The sequence below is a fragment of the Haplochromis burtoni genome, unplaced genomic scaffold (genome assembly GCF_018398535.1).
Source record: "Haplochromis burtoni strain Fernald_Lab_line unplaced genomic scaffold, NCSU_Asbu1 Contig_78, whole genome shotgun sequence".
NCBI classification, from domain to species: Eukaryota; Metazoa; Chordata; class Actinopteri; order Cichliformes; family Cichlidae; genus Haplochromis; species Haplochromis burtoni.
Window position 1 is genome coordinate 1,523,928 of NW_024582439.1, and position 18,196 is coordinate 1,542,123.

At 41.4% G+C, this 18,196-nt stretch overlaps 1 protein-coding gene across 12 annotated transcripts in view; it reads right to left on the reverse strand.

The window, feature by feature from the left end:
- Window positions 1-18,196, reverse strand: part of LOC102301726 (protein tyrosine phosphatase receptor type M) — a 161,003-nt gene that overhangs the window by 27,455 nt on the left and 115,352 nt on the right. For 4 of the 12 annotated variants that reach the window (XM_005924620.3, XM_005924616.3, XM_005924618.3 and 1 more), the window contains 8 exons: window positions 14,152-14,459; window positions 11,701-11,781; window positions 11,031-11,057; window positions 9,129-9,140; window positions 7,739-7,932; window positions 6,226-6,234; window positions 3,576-3,663; window positions 2,624-2,700 (listed from right to left, as the gene is read on the reverse strand). In XM_005924620.3, the coding sequence (XP_005924682.1) occupies window positions 2,624-2,700; window positions 3,576-3,663; window positions 6,226-6,234; window positions 7,739-7,932; window positions 9,129-9,140; window positions 11,031-11,057; window positions 11,701-11,781; window positions 14,152-14,459 (796 nt within the window). The remainder of the gene's footprint in view (window positions 1-2,623; window positions 2,701-3,575; window positions 3,664-6,225; window positions 6,235-7,738; window positions 7,933-9,128; window positions 9,141-11,030; window positions 11,058-11,700; window positions 11,782-14,151; window positions 14,460-18,196) is intronic. The other 8 variants (XM_014334333.2, XM_005924617.3, XM_014334332.2 and 5 more) reach the window with 5 other exon arrangements.

The window sequence follows — 18,196 nt, forward strand, 5'->3', positions numbered from 1 at the left end:
ACACATGACTCTACAGCAAACAGGCTATTACACTACGTTTCCTCTGCCTTCCAAATGTTTATGAAAATACTCAATCAGCTGGAGAGAAAGGAAACATACCAGAATGGCTCGGAATAATCGGCAGTGTTATAGAGTACAATAACAAACACTGTGGGAAATGTTCTACACATAAGAGTTTATTAGGCAGGACAAGCTTTTAGATGGGTTAAAAAGCTTTCTGAAGAGCAAAAACATCATTACCCATCTGCCTGCATTTCTACTAAGTACTTTTCCAATGAAGCTGGCAGAGCGATGGAAATCCATTTCAATCAGGGCTCTCTTTAATATGCGTATATTCTTATCTTATAATGGGACCCTCTCTATTGCGAGAGTCTTCTCCGCAGCGCCACTTTTTGCAGCATAATGGGCCATAAACTGAATGGTGGGAAAGGTAAATAATTTAAGCCCCCTGCATTTGCTGTGGCACACCTTGCATTATGAATTTATGTTTGAAGGCGTAACAAGAGATTACAAATTACCACATTAGAGGGGTGGGGGAAGAGAAGATGGGAGACCGAGGGAGGGTTCTCTCCTGAGCGAAAAACCACTTAGGGAGTCAGGTACATCACCAGCCCATTACACATGGAGTGGAAGCATCTGCCTAAGGAGACCAGTGAGCTGCAGTGATTGGTCACATCCTGCTACTAACACTGCTATTAAGAGCAAATCAGGTCAGATCAGGAGCTTCTATACTGTGTGAGCTAAGTGAGTTAGGACTGTTTAAAACCTGAGCCATGTCTGACGCCACTTTTTAATAACTTTTACTTACTGTAACAGCATGCCAAGTCATTCCAGTGCATGTAGAAGCTGTTTTGCAAGGACTTCCCTGAGGTAAGAAGTGTAACCGAACCTCTGCAGATACTGCTGTGTCTACTTTAATTTAGGGCGTCCTTGAGAGTTTTTCCAGCATCTAAGAGTAACGAAATCAGCAGCTGCCTTATGCAGATATCAAGCAGAGAGATCAAATACAATCTGTGAAGATTTTCCTCGCTAGAATAACAACCACGGCAGTCGTTTCAAAAGTTTAACTAATTTTAAATTTCCTAACCACCAGGTCCTAAAATTATGTTAACGACTGTTCTCTGGAATAAGTAAATATAACACTACAGGGACTTTCCTGTCTTGCTACAAATGTCTTATGAAGTAGACAAGCGTGGATAGGTAGACATATAAATCATCAAACTTTAATATCAGAAACGACATTTCAGTAAGGCTCACTAGACTCAAAAGACGAATGTTATTTGAATTATATTTTACATTATAGCTCTCATTTGGGACCTACTGCACTTTCAGCCGGATGCAAAGAGAACAGCAGCAAAATCCCTCTTTTCAGAAGAGTGCAGGCATAATATTAACTCAGATCTAGGGTGCAGGCAGGTTGCAAAGTAGCTTGTAGATATGAAGCCGTTGCAGGCAGGCTAAGGCCCCATTCGCACTAGAGGAAAAAACAGGGTGGCAAACTCCATGCACAAGAAAACTTGGTGATTGGTAAAGGTTATTTTTTTCTTTCTTTCTTTTTTGCTGTCTGGGACTGATTGCAAATAGTTGAGGTAACTAATTTCCATCGCAAGGCACACAGCTGCACATGATTGCAATAATTTTGGTCAAACCATGGTTTTCAATCACCATTTTCCCTTGTGTGACTGTAGGTGAAAGCAACGTAACTAGTGCAGCCTAGAGACGATCTACCACATATAGAGAGGGTCATCAGCTGATCTGTTGCAGCTAATGCTATGCTGGAACCTCTCAGTTTAGTTTACAGAGGGTGTTATCAACAAGTCGAGACCAAGCCTACACCCAGCATCAACCAGACCCAGGCAGATATGCAAGTCACTGCATCAAACCCACCTCATAGCAGATAAATGGTTGTGAGTGGACCTACAAAGGCAAGGCCAGGCAAAAAATATGTTTCTGTGGGAACCAGGCCAGGCACATTCTGCCACAGCAAATAAATAATGAGCTATCAGATCCGCCTGGTTTGTAGGCTGTGCGGGTCAGAAAAACTCACACGAATTATTTATTGTAGTAAATTGAGTTACATACAGCAACCCGTTTGATTGTTAATCTTGAACATTGTTTCCAGTGTTACAAAAGCAACAGAACAGTTTTCGAAGCTTTGCTAACAACTTTAACTTTTTTTGTCTGTATATGTGCTTTGTTTCTATTTGAAATTCTGTGTATTATTTCAGCTTTATTCACTATAACTTTACTAAGTAATCATCTATGAAACCTCACTCCCTCTCTCTTTTTTTTGGTTCTCAACTATAATGTTGTTCAAAGCAAAGTCCAAAACTATAACCTCAGTTTCCCCTCTGTGCGGGTTTGCCTTTTCTCTCTCCCAGTGCTGTCAGCCTCTGATCTTCATTTCTCTTAATATATCCAATGAACAGAGTGATACAGCAGCCCTCTAAAGTCAAATAAAGGCAGTGTGTTTGTGTGTGTGCTTGTAGCTGTGATGGACAGGCGGCTGGGCTGCACTGTCCCTCAGGCCCCCTGTGACGGCGGCACCAGCACGCCCTCTCTCCCCCCAAGAGGAAGCGGACTGACCTTTGCGTTGGTGGCGCTGGCTGGTGTGTGTACTTACATCAACGTAATTTGCATTAATGTAATCGGAGCTCTGTTCCCCCTCCAGGGCCTGCAGCCTGACACGGGAGTGATCATCTGGAAGAGAGGCAGAGAGGAAGAAACCAGTGTTGAATTAATCATATTAACGAGGGCATCGGGAGAAGAAAAGGGGGAGAGGGACAGAGAGACAGACAGTAAAAAGGAATAGAGAGAAATTATAAGAGGAGGAGAGGGGGTGATAGAGCAATAAAAGCATGGTTAGACTGGCATCATACAGAGGCAAAAATGAAATTGGTGCTGTAAAAATGCAACATGTCTCATAGACAGCGTTTACGTGACAGTCTTCATTAAAACCGCCACCACCCTATCGTCAGGTAAAAATCACAAAATCATAGTCTAAAGCATTTTTTCTTAAGTCACTGACCTTAAAACTTGCTACTTTAGTAAAATTTAGTAGCAACAAAATAATACACGTGCAGCATAATAATCTTTTTAAATGTGGGGAACAATTGATGGCAAGAGAACCACAGAGCCTTAACTTTTGATTTCAAATGACATTTTCGTAACTGTGGATAGCTGACGTCATTTTTGTTCCAAAGTTGTGCAATGCCCCTTTAACTGATGTGAGTCAGAAGAAGTAGATCTTCAAAGTTTTTCCATGGCATCAGTTATTAAAGAGGGTTAAACTGAACTCTTATAGCGATTAATTGCAAAATCAACATTTCTTTTTCCAAACACGGTATAAGCTTTGTGTGCCATATCCTGCATAGGCTTATATCTCATAACAGTAAAGACGGTAAAAGGAAGATGAATATAAAAGTAGATTGGAAAGGTCAAGGCTGCTCTCGTTGGCTGATAATAAAACTCGGTTTGAGCAGCTTATAGTCATCCAGTCACAAGCCTGGCCAATAAATCAGGCAGAAGAATGAGAACAAAAATTCATGAGCGTTGAGGAGGTGCTTTGTACACACATGCAATAATATTCCCATATCGGTTCTTCATGCGGTTCTCATCCTTCTTGGCAGAATCCCATGGCGCAGACTGTCCTTCAAAAAAGCTCTGAAAGGAGAGAAAACAGGACAGAGAGGGGGGGGATGAAATATTGTGTCATGTGTGAACACTCCAAATGATAACCAGGCTAAAGAATACATTCTTTCTCTTTCAGCTCTACAAAACCGGAGGAAGTGAGCGCTGGCAACAGACACAGAAAGAGATAGATTCCCAGTGTTATTAGGCAGGAAACACAGGGAGGATGGTGGATCCCGGGGAGTTGTGTCAAACAGCGAGTGCCATTAGGGCAGATGCAGCGGGTGTCACACTCAAACCTCTCCCCCTGTGCCGCTCTGCTGGGCGGAGCAACCGCGGCGGCTGTCTGTCTCCCTCATCTGAAGGACTCAATCAGCTCGTCGCGGGGAAAAATAAAGCCAGCTCATCGTCTACACATCAAAACTGCTCCGCTCAGATTACCCTCATGAAATATTTATCATCTCTCACTGGGGAGATTTCCATTCTGATGGCACACCAGGCACAATTAAGCCAAATTATGAAAATACATCTACACTGCCAGTCCACCGCTGTTCAGCAAGGGCGGGCGGGGCCGGCTCAGAGCGGACTAGCCTGCAGAAAATCATGGTTTTCTGTCTTTTTGAATGTAAGCTAATGCACATTTGAAAAGTCAGGTAATACATTACGGGGCAGACCATCTGCAAATAAAGATTCAGGAACGTTTAACGGAGGTTAAAGAGACTGTTTGAGAGTTCCTTTTAGTGAGGAGTAGGAGGCATCATCTTCAATCATCACTGCTCTAAGACTTGATGGCTCGATTCATCTCAGTGCTGTGGCAGGCAGCAGGCAGTTTGTCTAGCATATAAAGGCCTTTCAGAGACCACACAAGGACATATTCCTGTATGAAGTCCTAAGGATTAGTGATTTCACTGAGAAACAGCTTTAATATGCTAAAAATATGTTCCATCCTTCCACTGAAGATGGAAGCATGTCCCCAAGATGGATTATAAAGGCCTCCTCCAGTGGCAGTATTTCTTGAGGAAACGCACAGCCCAATGTCGTGCTGTCGGTGTGAAGGATACAAGTCTAATATCAAGCCTGTAAGGACAAATCATCCTCAAGCACAAAGGCGTTACCTGGCAACTTTAAAATAGCTCTCTCTTAATCTGAGTGACCCCGCTACAGTCATATTCCTCCAGCCGTTATGATCATGAATTCTCATGGGGATAAAATAATGAATGTCCCAAGAGGTAGAGATTACACGAAGGCTTTCAATTTAAAGGTTAAATGCACATAGAGGGAATAAATGGCTATTCGCCCGACGCGTATCGAAAAACAACTGAAGGCTCCACCTGTAAAAAGTATTTAGTAGCAAAAGGTATGTGATGAATTGTACTTTACTGCAGCTTGTCTGCAGGTAGTTTTTCACCTTCCTCAATTATTCCCACTGGCAGAAATCCAGCTTAGTATGTTTTTAATTACAGGCTACCTGCTGCACTCCAGTCCCTGCACAGTTATTCCGCTATGCTGTTTCTTTGTCTGGAACTACTTAACCGTACGTGAAAAGCAGAGTAATTTCTGTGGATAGGGATAAAACATTTGACATAAAGTACACACCATGATGAAGTAAAAAAACCAAACAAATCAGAAACAAAAAAACCCAAAAGAAAACATGGATGGTCGAACAGAAGCAGGAACGTTTAGTGAGTTGCTTCTGTATTAATTAATCTTTTTCTATGTGAGAAGAGGAGGCTCATTCAGACTGACTAGTGTTCATTTGTGGTTGGAGCTTAAAGAATTTCAGGATTCTCACAGTAGGCTAGATACAACACATTTCTGTCGACATGAAACAGGCCGAACACAAGTGAAACAGTGATGACATGGCAGCATTAATGACGCTGAAACTTGTTTCTACTTCCTGTCTGCACGGTGAAAATGTGCACCCAGGTGCAGGAGGCTGGACATGCAAAATGCTTTGTTAGGTCTGTAACACACACGGCCTTATAAAGCTTTTGCAAAGTATACAACATGGCTTTTGCAAAGTTTAAAGTGTTTATCGTGTCCCTTCTAATGGTAACATTCAATTTCCAGTCAATAAATTCACAAGGTGGAGCTTAGAATTAAATTTGGTACTTTGTTGGACTGGGTATATGATTGATCAGTCCACTTTAATTATACATTGGTATTCCATTTTTCTTTCAAACTACTGCACTTTTACTATAAAAATTATGCTCTTAATAACTGATGGGGTATCAAGTATGCTTTTGAAAAGCTTTATAAACATCAGAATCAAGCTGCGGAGGATTTGTGGTGCTAACAATGTCTGACTAAGGGAAGAAAAAGCATTTCACAGTGACGCTAAAGAAAAAAGTAAACAGAAAAATGTCACTGCTCTACATATTTCACCAACTGAACACTGTCAGATAATTTGATAATGCTGCATAACATCTGTTGGTAAATGCCCTTTTCAAACTAAATCCAAAAAAAAGGTGATATTTTAATCCCACAGGGTCTTAAAAATAGCCAGCAACCATTACTGATCCTGTCAGGTTTGTGATATAAATCTACAAGTCTAAAAAAAATAAATAAACTCACAAAAAAAAGTATTTTTCTTACCTCATTTATCTGATCCAAAGTTAACGTACAGAATAACAAGAAGCATGGGTCAGAGAGAGATATAGTACAGTGTAAGTCAACAGGTTTAGAGGTGCACTAAGCTCCAATCTCATCATGAAAAATAAACGGTTATTAAAAAAAATAAATAAAAGGGCATTAACCTTAAGACAGATTGAGATAGAGATATATATATTTATAAGACAGCAGTGGAACAAAACATACAAATGAATCGCTCTAGCCATGTGAGAATGAGCTCCCTTGCACACTTTAAGCACCCCACAGGACTTTTTGCAACAGCCTGTGGACAATAAGGTGACAGCAGGGTAAGCAGCCAGTTGTTCCATATTACGTCTCTGTTGATCGACTGCTATTAATCCATGCAATGTTGGCCACGTGGACCCCAAACTCCCTTTATCCATAACGGATTAGACCCAGAAGGCAGCCCAAAGCACTCCAAACCCCTCAATGATCGGATGCTGAAGGTAGCAATGGGAGACGACGTTATTTCATTCCACAATCATGAATGGGATGTGGGGAGTTAATTACCAATAAATCTGACACGTAGCTGATGGAGAGAAGGTGGGAGATAAAGAGAAGAGGAAGGAAAGCAAGGAAGAAACACAGGAGGTATAGATAAGAAAGTAAGAGAAAGAAGTAAGCTGAGAACGTTAACAAATGTGAGGGTCGTTAAGAGAGAAATGTGACAAGAGGCCGAACTGATACGGATAATATATTGAAACTGAAGGATTTAGCTCGAAGCCAGTCTGTTACAACATGGCGTCGGGGCGAGTTGAGGATGACTGGTGTGGTGCTGAGGGACAGCAAGGAGGGCTGGAGTGCCGCCAAACCCTGCCAGACTAATGCGAGGAAATGAGAGTGATGCCCTTAGGGGGCGAAAATCTTTTGTTTGGTGTCAGTAAGAAGCGCAGTGACAGATTACTGATGCTGTTGCGCGACAAGCAGTAGGCTACCAGTACTATGCAACAGCATAATCCGACCCGTTTCAGGTGAAGGAGGGGACGCGGTCTAAGGCAGTTTGTGCATTTCGCATTGGTCTACAGCTGAGTCTCCAAGGAGAATTGGGACACAGCTTTTGACCAAAAAACCCCCCCAAAAAAACCAAAAAAAAAAACCAACCCACCACACTCATGCACACAAAATGCACAATCGCTGCAAACAACAAGGAACAGATGAACAACAAAACGAATCACACCGTAAACACACTGAGACAGGGTACATTAACAATTTATCATAAAAGTGCATCTGGGGAGAAACAAAACAGTTCTGCTGTGCGGTGCAAAACAGAGAGAGAGGCAGGCAGAAAAAAAGAGGGGAGAGAGAGAGACAGCGAAAGAGACATGGGGCTGTGCACCATAACACAGATGAGGCCTCGTATTAGACTGATAAAAATTTCCATTCAAGAACCTCAGTGGAGGTGTTACAAGTCTATCACCAGGCTTTATTTGGGTTTGCAACCTTAATGGTGGGAGGTGACAGCTGGGCTGCTTCCTACCTCGTACTCCTCCTTAAAGCCGTAGCCCTCTGCGCACTTCATCTGAGTGATGTGCTGGAGGAGGTCTGCCACGCGGATCGCCGGGTGCAGCTGACCCGTCTGATACGGCACGTCGACGGGCTCCCGTTTCCTCAAGGAGTGAGTGTGCGACTGGACCAAGCTGCTTGTGTCGCTGCCCATGTTCTGACTCTCATCTGTGGGACACAAAGAGACAGAGAGGCCGGAGCGGGTCAGCAAGAGGAAATAGGAGCTAAAGTCACATCACAGGTCATCAATTTATCGCTGTAAGATACATACGGGTGACATAATGCTCGAAGCAGTAAATGAAAGTGGTTTCCTTTGAAGTTGTTTTACATATAAAGTTGATTTATCTAGCTTTAATGTTAGGTGTTCATATCTGACTTACAACTGTTCTCCTTAACAGATGGCACATTAGCTCATTTACTGGTTAGCATTATGTCACCACCCTCCAGATTGACCAACAACTCGACTAGTAATCTGTTTGTTATGGATGGTCACAACAACACAACATCATTGAGTAATAGAATGAGTCATGTGGTGGGAAGGTTTAGGTCCATCTGTCTCAGTGTGGCTGGAAAATACTGCACTGTACAGGAGTCCATCGGCATTTAAAAACAAGATCCTCTAAGTGAAACCCTCATGCTACAAGCTTTTAACATTGTTACCAGCAGTGGCTCTCAACTGTGAGAAACATTATACATTAATCATAAAAATCCCCATCAATGTGTTGTAAAAACAACAACTTTTCCTTTTTTTTTCTTTTTTTTAACTGGCAGTATAACATGCTGGTTTGGGCTGAAGCTCATATTGAGAGTCAGACTCCATTTCCAGCTCTTTCATACTGTAATCCAGTCAGTGGCAGACATGAGGCACAGATGCTGTGGGGAGCCAGCGGATGATGGAGGGTGTCCAAAAACATGGAGGAGGAGGATGTGAGGGGGTGCGGTGGGCCACAGTGAGCATGTTGCAGCAGGCACCTTCAGAAGCATCACACAGACACAGCGTGGATTCAACCCCTGCCACCCATACTTCCCCAAAAAATGAACAAAATAAGATAAAATAAAAACCAAACCTCAAATAAATAGAAAAAAAAAACAAAAAAAACACAGAGAACCCAAGAGGGAAGCGGAGATGGGAGGAGAATGCATGTGGTGATGCTGCCATGGGGCACTGTGTTTGCTTTGACCATGCTAAGCTAATGGTGGCTTGGTGGCACGGTACGGAAGGGTGGGTGAGATGCTAACATGTCCACTTGTCATGCAATAAATGTCGTAATGCCCGTGTCAGAAGCAGCCTCTCACTGTCGGCATGCTGTCTGAGTAAACACCGTCTCCTTCCCCCAACCCAGGGCCCACTTGGGAAAACTTACCATTAATGGGCACTTTTTAGATAGCAGATACATAAGAGGTTACGTATGTAAAGAGAAAGAGAGGAGAAGAAACAGGAGAGAGGGGATAAGCAACAATCCAGCATGAGAACCTGTTACAGTAGTGTTTGAGCTACTCTACAGGGCAAGATCACATGCCTTCTCAGTTCAAACTGCCTTGGTATAAAAGCCTAGTCAAGGGGGATGTTGAGTGGATGGATGGGGCAATTTCAACAGTGCAAGACAAAAAAAAAAAAAAAATAGAAAAAATAAAAACAAAACAAGGAAGTCATGGATTCAAAAGGGAAAAAAAATAATGATAGTCTTTGGGGGAAAAAAAGAAGCTGCAATTGTTTCAGATCGCCGACTTGCATACGCTAATGAAGCTAATTATTTTTTTTAAACGTTCTGACATTTTGAATTCCTCTCTCTAATTGCTATAATTTTATTTCCATTTGTGCTCGGGGGGTAACACCTGTATTTGTGCCATTTTCATTCTCTGTTTTTTTAAAACTAGTGCGCGATGAAATCAGAAATGCAACCGATACTCTGTGATCTAATCAGTTTTGATCATTAACCTCGAATGATGAGACAATGCCGTGACTGAATGTGTCACAAACCGAAAGCATGTAACCTTTTCTGGCTGCTGTAATTTTATGTTAATCGTTTCACGCTTCATTAAATGCGGAACTAACATAAGCAGCTGTCACAAGAGCGGTGATGAAAGACACTGCTTTAAGTTGCACTAATGTGAAAAGGAAAAAAAACACAACAACAACTGTTAAAGTTGCCTACTTAAAAATGCAGCAGTGGTGCTTGTGGTGAAGCTGGAGTCGAGCTGCTTATTGCATCTTTCTTTTTGTCCTTGAGTATTAAATTATTACACTCCTAGTGCCCCACTTAGTAGCTACTTTGCGGGCTTCGCTGGTAGAAAATGCATCTGCTCGTGTAAGATGCCGCACTTTGGGCTGTTGTGCATCTTCAACAAAGGCCAGTAATAATTAACAGGAGAACAAAATGCTTTTTTATAATTCTATTTTATCACTGAACAAGATGAATAAACACTGGAAAAAACAAAACAAAACAAAAACAAGTAGGTCAATAGCAGTTAGCCAAAGGCAGAGGGAGCGACATTAAAAAGAATAATAGAAAAGGTTGTCGTTTCAGAGGGGAGGGGAGGAAGGGAGTTTAATGCATAGTGAGGAGAGAGGGGAGGGGAGGGGAGGGCAGCACAGCTAATGCTAGACTTTAAATGTTCAGACTCAACGCATCCTGCTTTTGGAAGTTCTGGCTAAAGGTGGAGAGGGTTGTGGGGGCTAAGTGAGAGCGTTTTTGGGCCTCCCTCTCACAGTTTTTGCCTGTTGTGTCTCAGTGCAGCTGCTACGGCTCCAGCATGCTGTCGCCTCAGTTGCCGGGGCAAACTGCCCCCCGCCCCCGTTGCCCCTCTTAGACACTCCCCCACATCCAGTCCACATGTCTGTCCATGCATATGAGAGGTCAAACACGTATGTGACATCACACGCACGACACGCAATGCGGATGGGATGGAGTGAAACCAGCCTCAGCCCAGGAGAGCCCCCTCGTTGGACAGGAAGGGAGAGGAGGAGGAGGGGGGAAGAAGTTAGGGAAGGGTGGAGGAATAGGAGACGAGGAGGAGGAGACGGGGAAGCAGCAGGCAGGTATGGAAGTGAGGAAGCCATCTTTAGTAAAAGAGCCATCCAAAAGAAAAGAATGAAACAAAAAAATAATACATAAAATAAATTAAAAAAAATTGTGCTTTTCTTTGGCCTCACAGTTAGGTGTTCAAACAGCATTCTTACAAATGTAATGCACGGTCATTTTCTTTAGCATAGAGATAAGAATAAATACTCAACAGCAATGGCAAAAGGAAAAATTGTGTCTCACCTAAGATAGCAGTTGGCACAAAGGGATCTGCTCAAACCCCCAAACAATCGCAGAAGTTGGAGGAGGAAAAAGAGTAGCAGTAAATTAAAGATAATTAAAGATAACGCACAAAAATAACATGAAAAGAAATTAATGGACAGCTTTTTGGTTTCTTGCCAAGCAGCATAACAAGAAACCGATCATATTTTAAATTCAAGCTAATTATACAGTAACTTTAGTTGATTATAAATCTAGCTGCCCTTTACCCCATTTAATCAATGAGCTGTGATCTGATTACATAAGACACTCAATTATGGATATTATTTGGGATAAACTGAAGTCATAATTAAACTGCTAAAATCCATCTTGGCAAAGTGATATAAAACATAACCAGAAATGTAGCAGAGTGTAAAGCCATCTAAAGTTAATCTAGCTGCTTTCTCATTTGTAAAATCGTTTTCTAATTTTTAAAGCAACTCTATTAGGTAAATTCACACCACACATTACAGAAATAGGCTGTAATTTACATAAAAAAAGAGCCCATAAAACTTCATCTCTTATTTATTTATTGTGGCGTTTCTATTTTTTCCCCTTTTCATTTTATCATTTGTTAAAAGCACCGCTTAGGCTGTGCAGTAAGCACTTCTGTGTTGACATACTGGATTATAACGAGGAAATAGAGTATGTTTACCTGGGTAGTATGAGTTGGTGGGGATAGAAGTACTGAGAGTGTTGGCTTTTGGTAGTGTGAAGGACGACGGTGATGATCCAGCTACAGATGGGGGGGAAGAGAACAGAACAAAAGGCATTAATAGTCTAATCTAGAGTTATTAATTGTGGAAGCAACTCCCACTGCAGTAAAATTCCAGTGTAATAATGCACTTTACAAGTCTTGCTTTTGAAATTTGCATGTGCTATAAAGGATCACTTTGAGGTTTCTGACTTACCCTGTGGGAAAAGCTACTTTAAGTACACAAATAAAATTCCTTTCACATCTACTAAAATGGAAGCAGAAATCTAGGAGACCTTGACGAAATTAAATGGAAACTGCACTGGCGACACCAAAAGATGTAGGTGAGAAAATATGTGGCTTTGTGTTTTGGGCTAAGCCATGCAAAGCACACAAGTATGAGAAATAAACTGCACTTAACCTCGTGGAGTCCAGGTTGATTTGGTTGATTTTGCAGACTTTGCGTGCAATCCTTTTCGTCATTTTTCTGGTTCTTTAAAACAGCCTGATGCATTATGCATGCTGCTGTGTTTTTACGGCACTCGCCAAGTTACTAGTTGCTACAAGTTGCTTCTTATTTTGTCAATTTCACAAAGCCAGAGGCCGCAAGGAACCTGCATTACATTCAAATAATAAAGCTTTCCTTTAAAAATCCTCATGTCTAAATTATGATCAATATTAGTAAACATAGATTATGAAATCTATTCTGTCTCATTTATATACGCAAAATTCGTTTTGAAAAGTTTGCAAAGTAAAAATGAAAAAAAAAAAAAAGAGTTAAAAAAAGCACGTTTAACTTGCACATTTTTTCCAAGTCTTCTAAAGTCCATGAATGCCTGCAAATCTCCAAAAGCATTAATAATTCAGTTTTTAAAGCTACTTTTAAAAAACAGTTAAAGATCAGTCAGTTGCTTTAAAGATATCATCATTAGGTAGCTTGACATTGAGATAGAGCTGAGATAGAGCAAAGGGGCCAGAGTAGAACAATAGTCACACAAACCATGGAGGAAGTGACATTTACTCCTAAGACTGTCATTTTCTCCTCATGCAACGTCAACAGAAATGCTACGCCGACGGGGTTTACGCAGGCAGTATGTTCAGGACTATAATCTGTCAGCGATGATGTTTTGAGCCAAAACGACACGACCGACAATAACGTAAGGTCACGGAGTGTGAGAGGGCTTTCAACTGACAGGCAAAGTGAGAAATAATGCATTTAAATCATTTGCGCTGGCAGACAGAGGGGCCAGATTTGAACATCGACACTAACAGACAGTTAATCAAGGTCAAAGCATCTTTGGGGCTCAGCCCCTGCAGGGGTGTGGAGACAGAAGCTGCTGTGCAGTTTTAATCTGATGGTTTTGACTGGGATTATACTAGGTCAAGCCCTGGGTGCAGACTTAGCCGAGCCGTCCATCAACAAAGTATTAGTTTTAACCTGGGACAGAGAGAACAGGTTATCACACCAGAGCCCATCTAGTACGTGCTATGTGTTTCTGTCATGAATTGGAAACAGCATGAGTTTGGGACCTCGCGACGGATTTCTTGGAGCTCTAATGTCTGCTGATAAACTTTAAGGTCAGCATTGAGATTTCAAGAAGTCTTGAATATTGATCTCAATACAAGGCTCGCTTCAGGCTATTAACATGCGTTTGGACGACCATTTCTGCAACTGAACTAGCGTGGGCATTAGTGACAGTTAGCTGAAATGGTAAGTTTGCAGATTTCAGAGGAATTTTAATTAATTTAACAAAAATTAATTAGAGAAACTGAAGCAATTTAAAAGGAAATGTTTGAAAAGGGTGGATGAAACCCTCGAGGGGTTCTAAAGAAGGAAGTTTCCACTAGAGAGGAAAAACACAATTTGATCAAAATCATATCAAAAGATGTTTATATCCAATTCTCTTCTGCTGAGTTGAAACAGCAGTTTCCCTGTAGAGGGACAACAGGCAGTTTCACAAGAGCCATAAAGTAATGTCATTTATGCTGACTACAAATATTGCGTATTAAAGCAAAAATAATCCCTAATGTTAAGATTGGTCATTAAAAATTTATTTTTAATTACTTTTTTTTCTTATATTATTGAGAAAACGTTGCACCGCCTTGTCTCACCACTTAGTTCTGATACCAGCATTATTAAGGACAAATGCAAGGATGTCTTTTGCAACCTCAAAACTCCAGTATTTACCGGAGACATGACTTCAGGTCTTTTTCTTGAAAATATTTCTAAATCAACAGTTCATTGGAAAGCAGACCAAGGAAAACATTTTCAGGTTTTCCCAGGTTGAATATTTCCTGTGCAGCCAAGTCTGATTTCTTTCCCACCTGACCAAACCTAATAAATTGCTTCCACCCTGCTCTGTGAGTGTAACCGCATAAAAAGGGAGGTATGCCGATGTGGGGCCGTCTTACCTCGGCCGTTAAGAGTGAGGGCGCACTCGCTGCGGCCGTTAAGAGTGAGGGCGCACTCGCTGCGGCCGTTAAGAGTGAGGGCGCACTCGCTGCGGCCGTTGAGCGTGAGCGCACACTCGCTGCGGCCATTGAGCGTGAGCGCACACTCGCTGCGGGTGTTCAGCGTATGGTTGTGTGTGTCCATGAAGGACAGTGCTTCGTCACAGTTGGTGCCCTGCTCTGTGTAGCTCTTGTCCATCGAGTTGACCATCACTGTCATCTCCTGGCGTGTGCTGCTCAGTGTCTCCTTGCGCTTCTTGGCCAGTTTCCTTCAAAGAGGAGACAAATAAAACTGATGAGGCAAAAACAGAAATGACACAGCTTACATTGATCTGATATGAAGCTAGTAGAGATGACTCATTCATATAATGAGATGGGTGAGCTAATGTGCCCTGAGCTGTGGTCACATTAGGTTTCATTAGGAACCAGATGTTTTCTCCCCAAGCAGTGAAATATGAATCCTGGAGAATGTGCAAAGGTGTGACTCTCTAACCCAAATACATCAGGCCCTGATGATTTAAAATTAGCTGGAGTATTTTGGGGTGAAAGAATTAGAGATGTGAACAGTGAACTGAAACAGTCAACCTGCTTTTATTGACCTACTTTGAGTTGATGCGCTAGAGCCTACGAGCAATCTGTCCCTGATCAAACACCATTAATGCACAGTGTACAAAACCTGTGTGCACAAATCCACATACTGTACATGGACATGCATTGGTTTTACCCAAAGAACAAACAAATCCAACCTCCACTCAAATACTAAAGACTTTTGCTGTTTTGACTGCAGTAAAAAAAAAAATAAAAAATCCTTGAACAGACAGCTGTATGACATACTTAGTGTTTTAGTGCAATTCTGTATCCGTTTATTAAATTTCATATGCAGTTTTACCATTTATTTGGATGCCTTTATGTACTAACATACCATTATAGTAGTGCAAATGTTAGCCATGTGCTCCAATCATTTTTTTTTATATGTTACACCCCCCATTCCACCCATGTATGAAAGGTTCTGGCTCCAACTGGAAAACATGGCACCCAAAAGAAAGCTATTCTTTAAGCCCCAATTTGGCTCAAATTCAAAGCAGCGTCAACCTAGCTTCATATGCTAAGCTGTCTCTTCATATCCAGTCTGTGATGTTGAAACACTTAATATAAGGTGCTAAACATCATCATGCATGACTGTGATTATGAGCATGTTGTATTACTGATGTTAGCAGTTATGTCACCAGCTTCACTATGGCTCACAGCTCACGGCTGGTAGTAGAGCTCGACCGATATAGGATTTTTAAGACCAACACTGATATTTAGTGATTTAAAAACATGTTTCGGCCAAAATTTCTTTTTATTCTGACAATGCAGTTTAAAACAAAACTGTTTTTATAGTTACTAGTCATAGATTACTTGTTTATGCTGGATCAGCTGGTTGTTGTGCTTGTTCCAAACAGGTGTTGCTAACATGAGAACTGCAAAACGCCCTCTTGGTGGTGGAACGACTATACAACATCCCTCCAACATGTTTGAAGGGCGTTCTCATGTCTCTGGTTTTAAAATTTAGTTTATCCGATGCTAATAAATAAGTATACAGTTAACGAGTAGCTATTATCCACTGATATATCAGTCAGGCTGTAGCTGCAAGCACAGCTGTAGAATTTTTTTTCCTTTTTAAGAAGTGAAACTACTTATTTTGATGAGCTGTGAAAAGTAATTAAAACATGATGCGGTGTGATGAACCACTTGTGCTTACTTATTCCTCAACTCATTCTTATTTCCATTCTGGGTATTATAAATACAGAGGAATTAAATGACAATATGTGTTTCTGGAATCAGTGAGTTGCACCTTCTATGTGCATGAAACGATTTTATACAATTTAAATATATAGATATATAAAAAAGTTGGACTTTTAAGATCTGTTCCAAACAAAGAGTCAACTGCTCTCTGCAGCCGACCTTGACCTTTGACTTCCTTGATTAAAAAGGATATTCACATAAGCGAATCACATGATCACCCGGATGAGTTAACTTTCCTATAATTCCACAAAAGATGAACTACAAAGGAATGGCAAACAGCTAGAGTGGGAACATACTGCAGCAACAGCCATATCTGATGCCTGCCACTGCTCTGTAGCTGGAGGGGAGCAAGTAGTGTAAGAATTAACTATGGCAGCCCTCACACTGATCCTCGCACTTTGTTACTCTCTGCGTGACCCCTCTGCCTATTTGGATTGCAGTCTCTCTCACGGACAACTGCTGTCTAATGATGCACTCCTGCTGCTTTGTTTTCGCAAATCTCCTCTGTTTATTCAATTTTGTCGCTGTCTCATGCCATATGGCAACAGGCCCCCACTGCCTTCAAACAGTCATTTGCTCTGAAGCCCGCGACGTGAGGCTAATAGTGGATCCGTTCTTCAGAAAGCAAAGTGACAAATTAGTGACATTTGTGTCTGCTGGACCCACTTTTTGTCTTCAATCTGCAATTAGAGCTGGGAACAAAATACCAGTGTTGTCTCTTTTTTCCCCCCATTATAGCTTCATATTGCAATAAGGAAGAGTGAGGATGGCAGGGGGATGCATATACCCCAGGCAATATTAAGACAGATTCGGCACTGTGTGCACTCATGGAGAAGACTATTAAGAACAACTATAATCCAGGTTTTAATACTGTATCACTGTTCTTATTTCTGAGCCTGCTAAATCTTGGATTTCCTCTTTCCTGGCCTGTGAAACAGTTGAAGAGAGAGCGCTGAAGATAAACGAGGCTGCACAGACTCCAGTGCCAAAATGAGAAAAGCACCAGCAATACTGGGATGTTTGCAAGGCACCGTGGGTGTTTGATGAAGATTAATTGGCATGCTATTGTTTCCTCATTTGTAAGAAGGGAAAAATTAATGATAGATGACTAGATTACAGGGCCTGATATGATGAGAGAGATAGTATAAGGAAGTGTATAGTGGAGTGTTTTTGGGTGTTGATGAATGTGACCATTTATTTTATCCCTGGAGAGTTGGAGTAAAGCTGCACATGGAACAATGTCAACAAAAAAATGATAGTGATTACTTGCAGGCATGCCCAACAATAAAATCCAAAATAAATGTGCATATGGGAGGGGGCTGAGACATACAGATGGCAGAGGTGTTTGTAGAAGTAAAGACAGTGCAAACACTCCAGGTAACTATATCAGGCAACTCTCATTAGAGAGATTGTCTTTGGTTCAGTACATGACAAGCCTGGCATATCTAGGATCTAAATGAGCACAGCTCCCAACTCCGTGAGTTCAGCTACAACAAAAAGGCCGCGGCACAAATTTTATGTCTGCAAATGTTTGCCAGAATGTGTGTTCTGTGGGAGGTGACGCTGTTGCGACTTCTAAAACAAGAGCTTCAAAACCTCAAGCTCAGCATGGTCGGCCTCATTTCAGCATCAGATCAGCCTAAACCTTTTGACACTGGGACAAAGAAGGCTTCATTAAAAGATCCACACACACATTCGTGGTGGATGAGTGTGTGCGCACGTTTTAGTTGACTGACATCCAGCTGGGAGGGGCAACAGAAGCATCTTTGATTAACCCAGTGGGGGCATTTCGGTAGCTGTTTGCACCGAGTCTCATTTCAAACTTCTCTTCATCTACAAAGCAAACTTCCATTAGGTTAAGGTATTAGGATCAAAAACAGACTTAATACTGTTCATTGTATGTTCAATTCATTTCAATTACTCTATCAAGTCTGAAAAAAACGTAAACAATGACGGGGCCTCTTCATTAAATTTTCTAAGGGGCCCTTTATCTATAGAAACTAAAAAAAGAATGAAGCAACAAAAACACAGAAGCAGCACACGGTGCTTCTGCTCCTACTCATTCAGCAACCAAAACAACATAATGACAAATAAAGCTAGAAAAAAAAACATGGTAGGTACTGCTGCTTTTCTGGGCACAGGCTATTTTTACAAAAGAGATTCTTAATCTCAATGGTTTCATTCAAGGCTAAGCAGACATCATTGGTTAAAAAAAAAA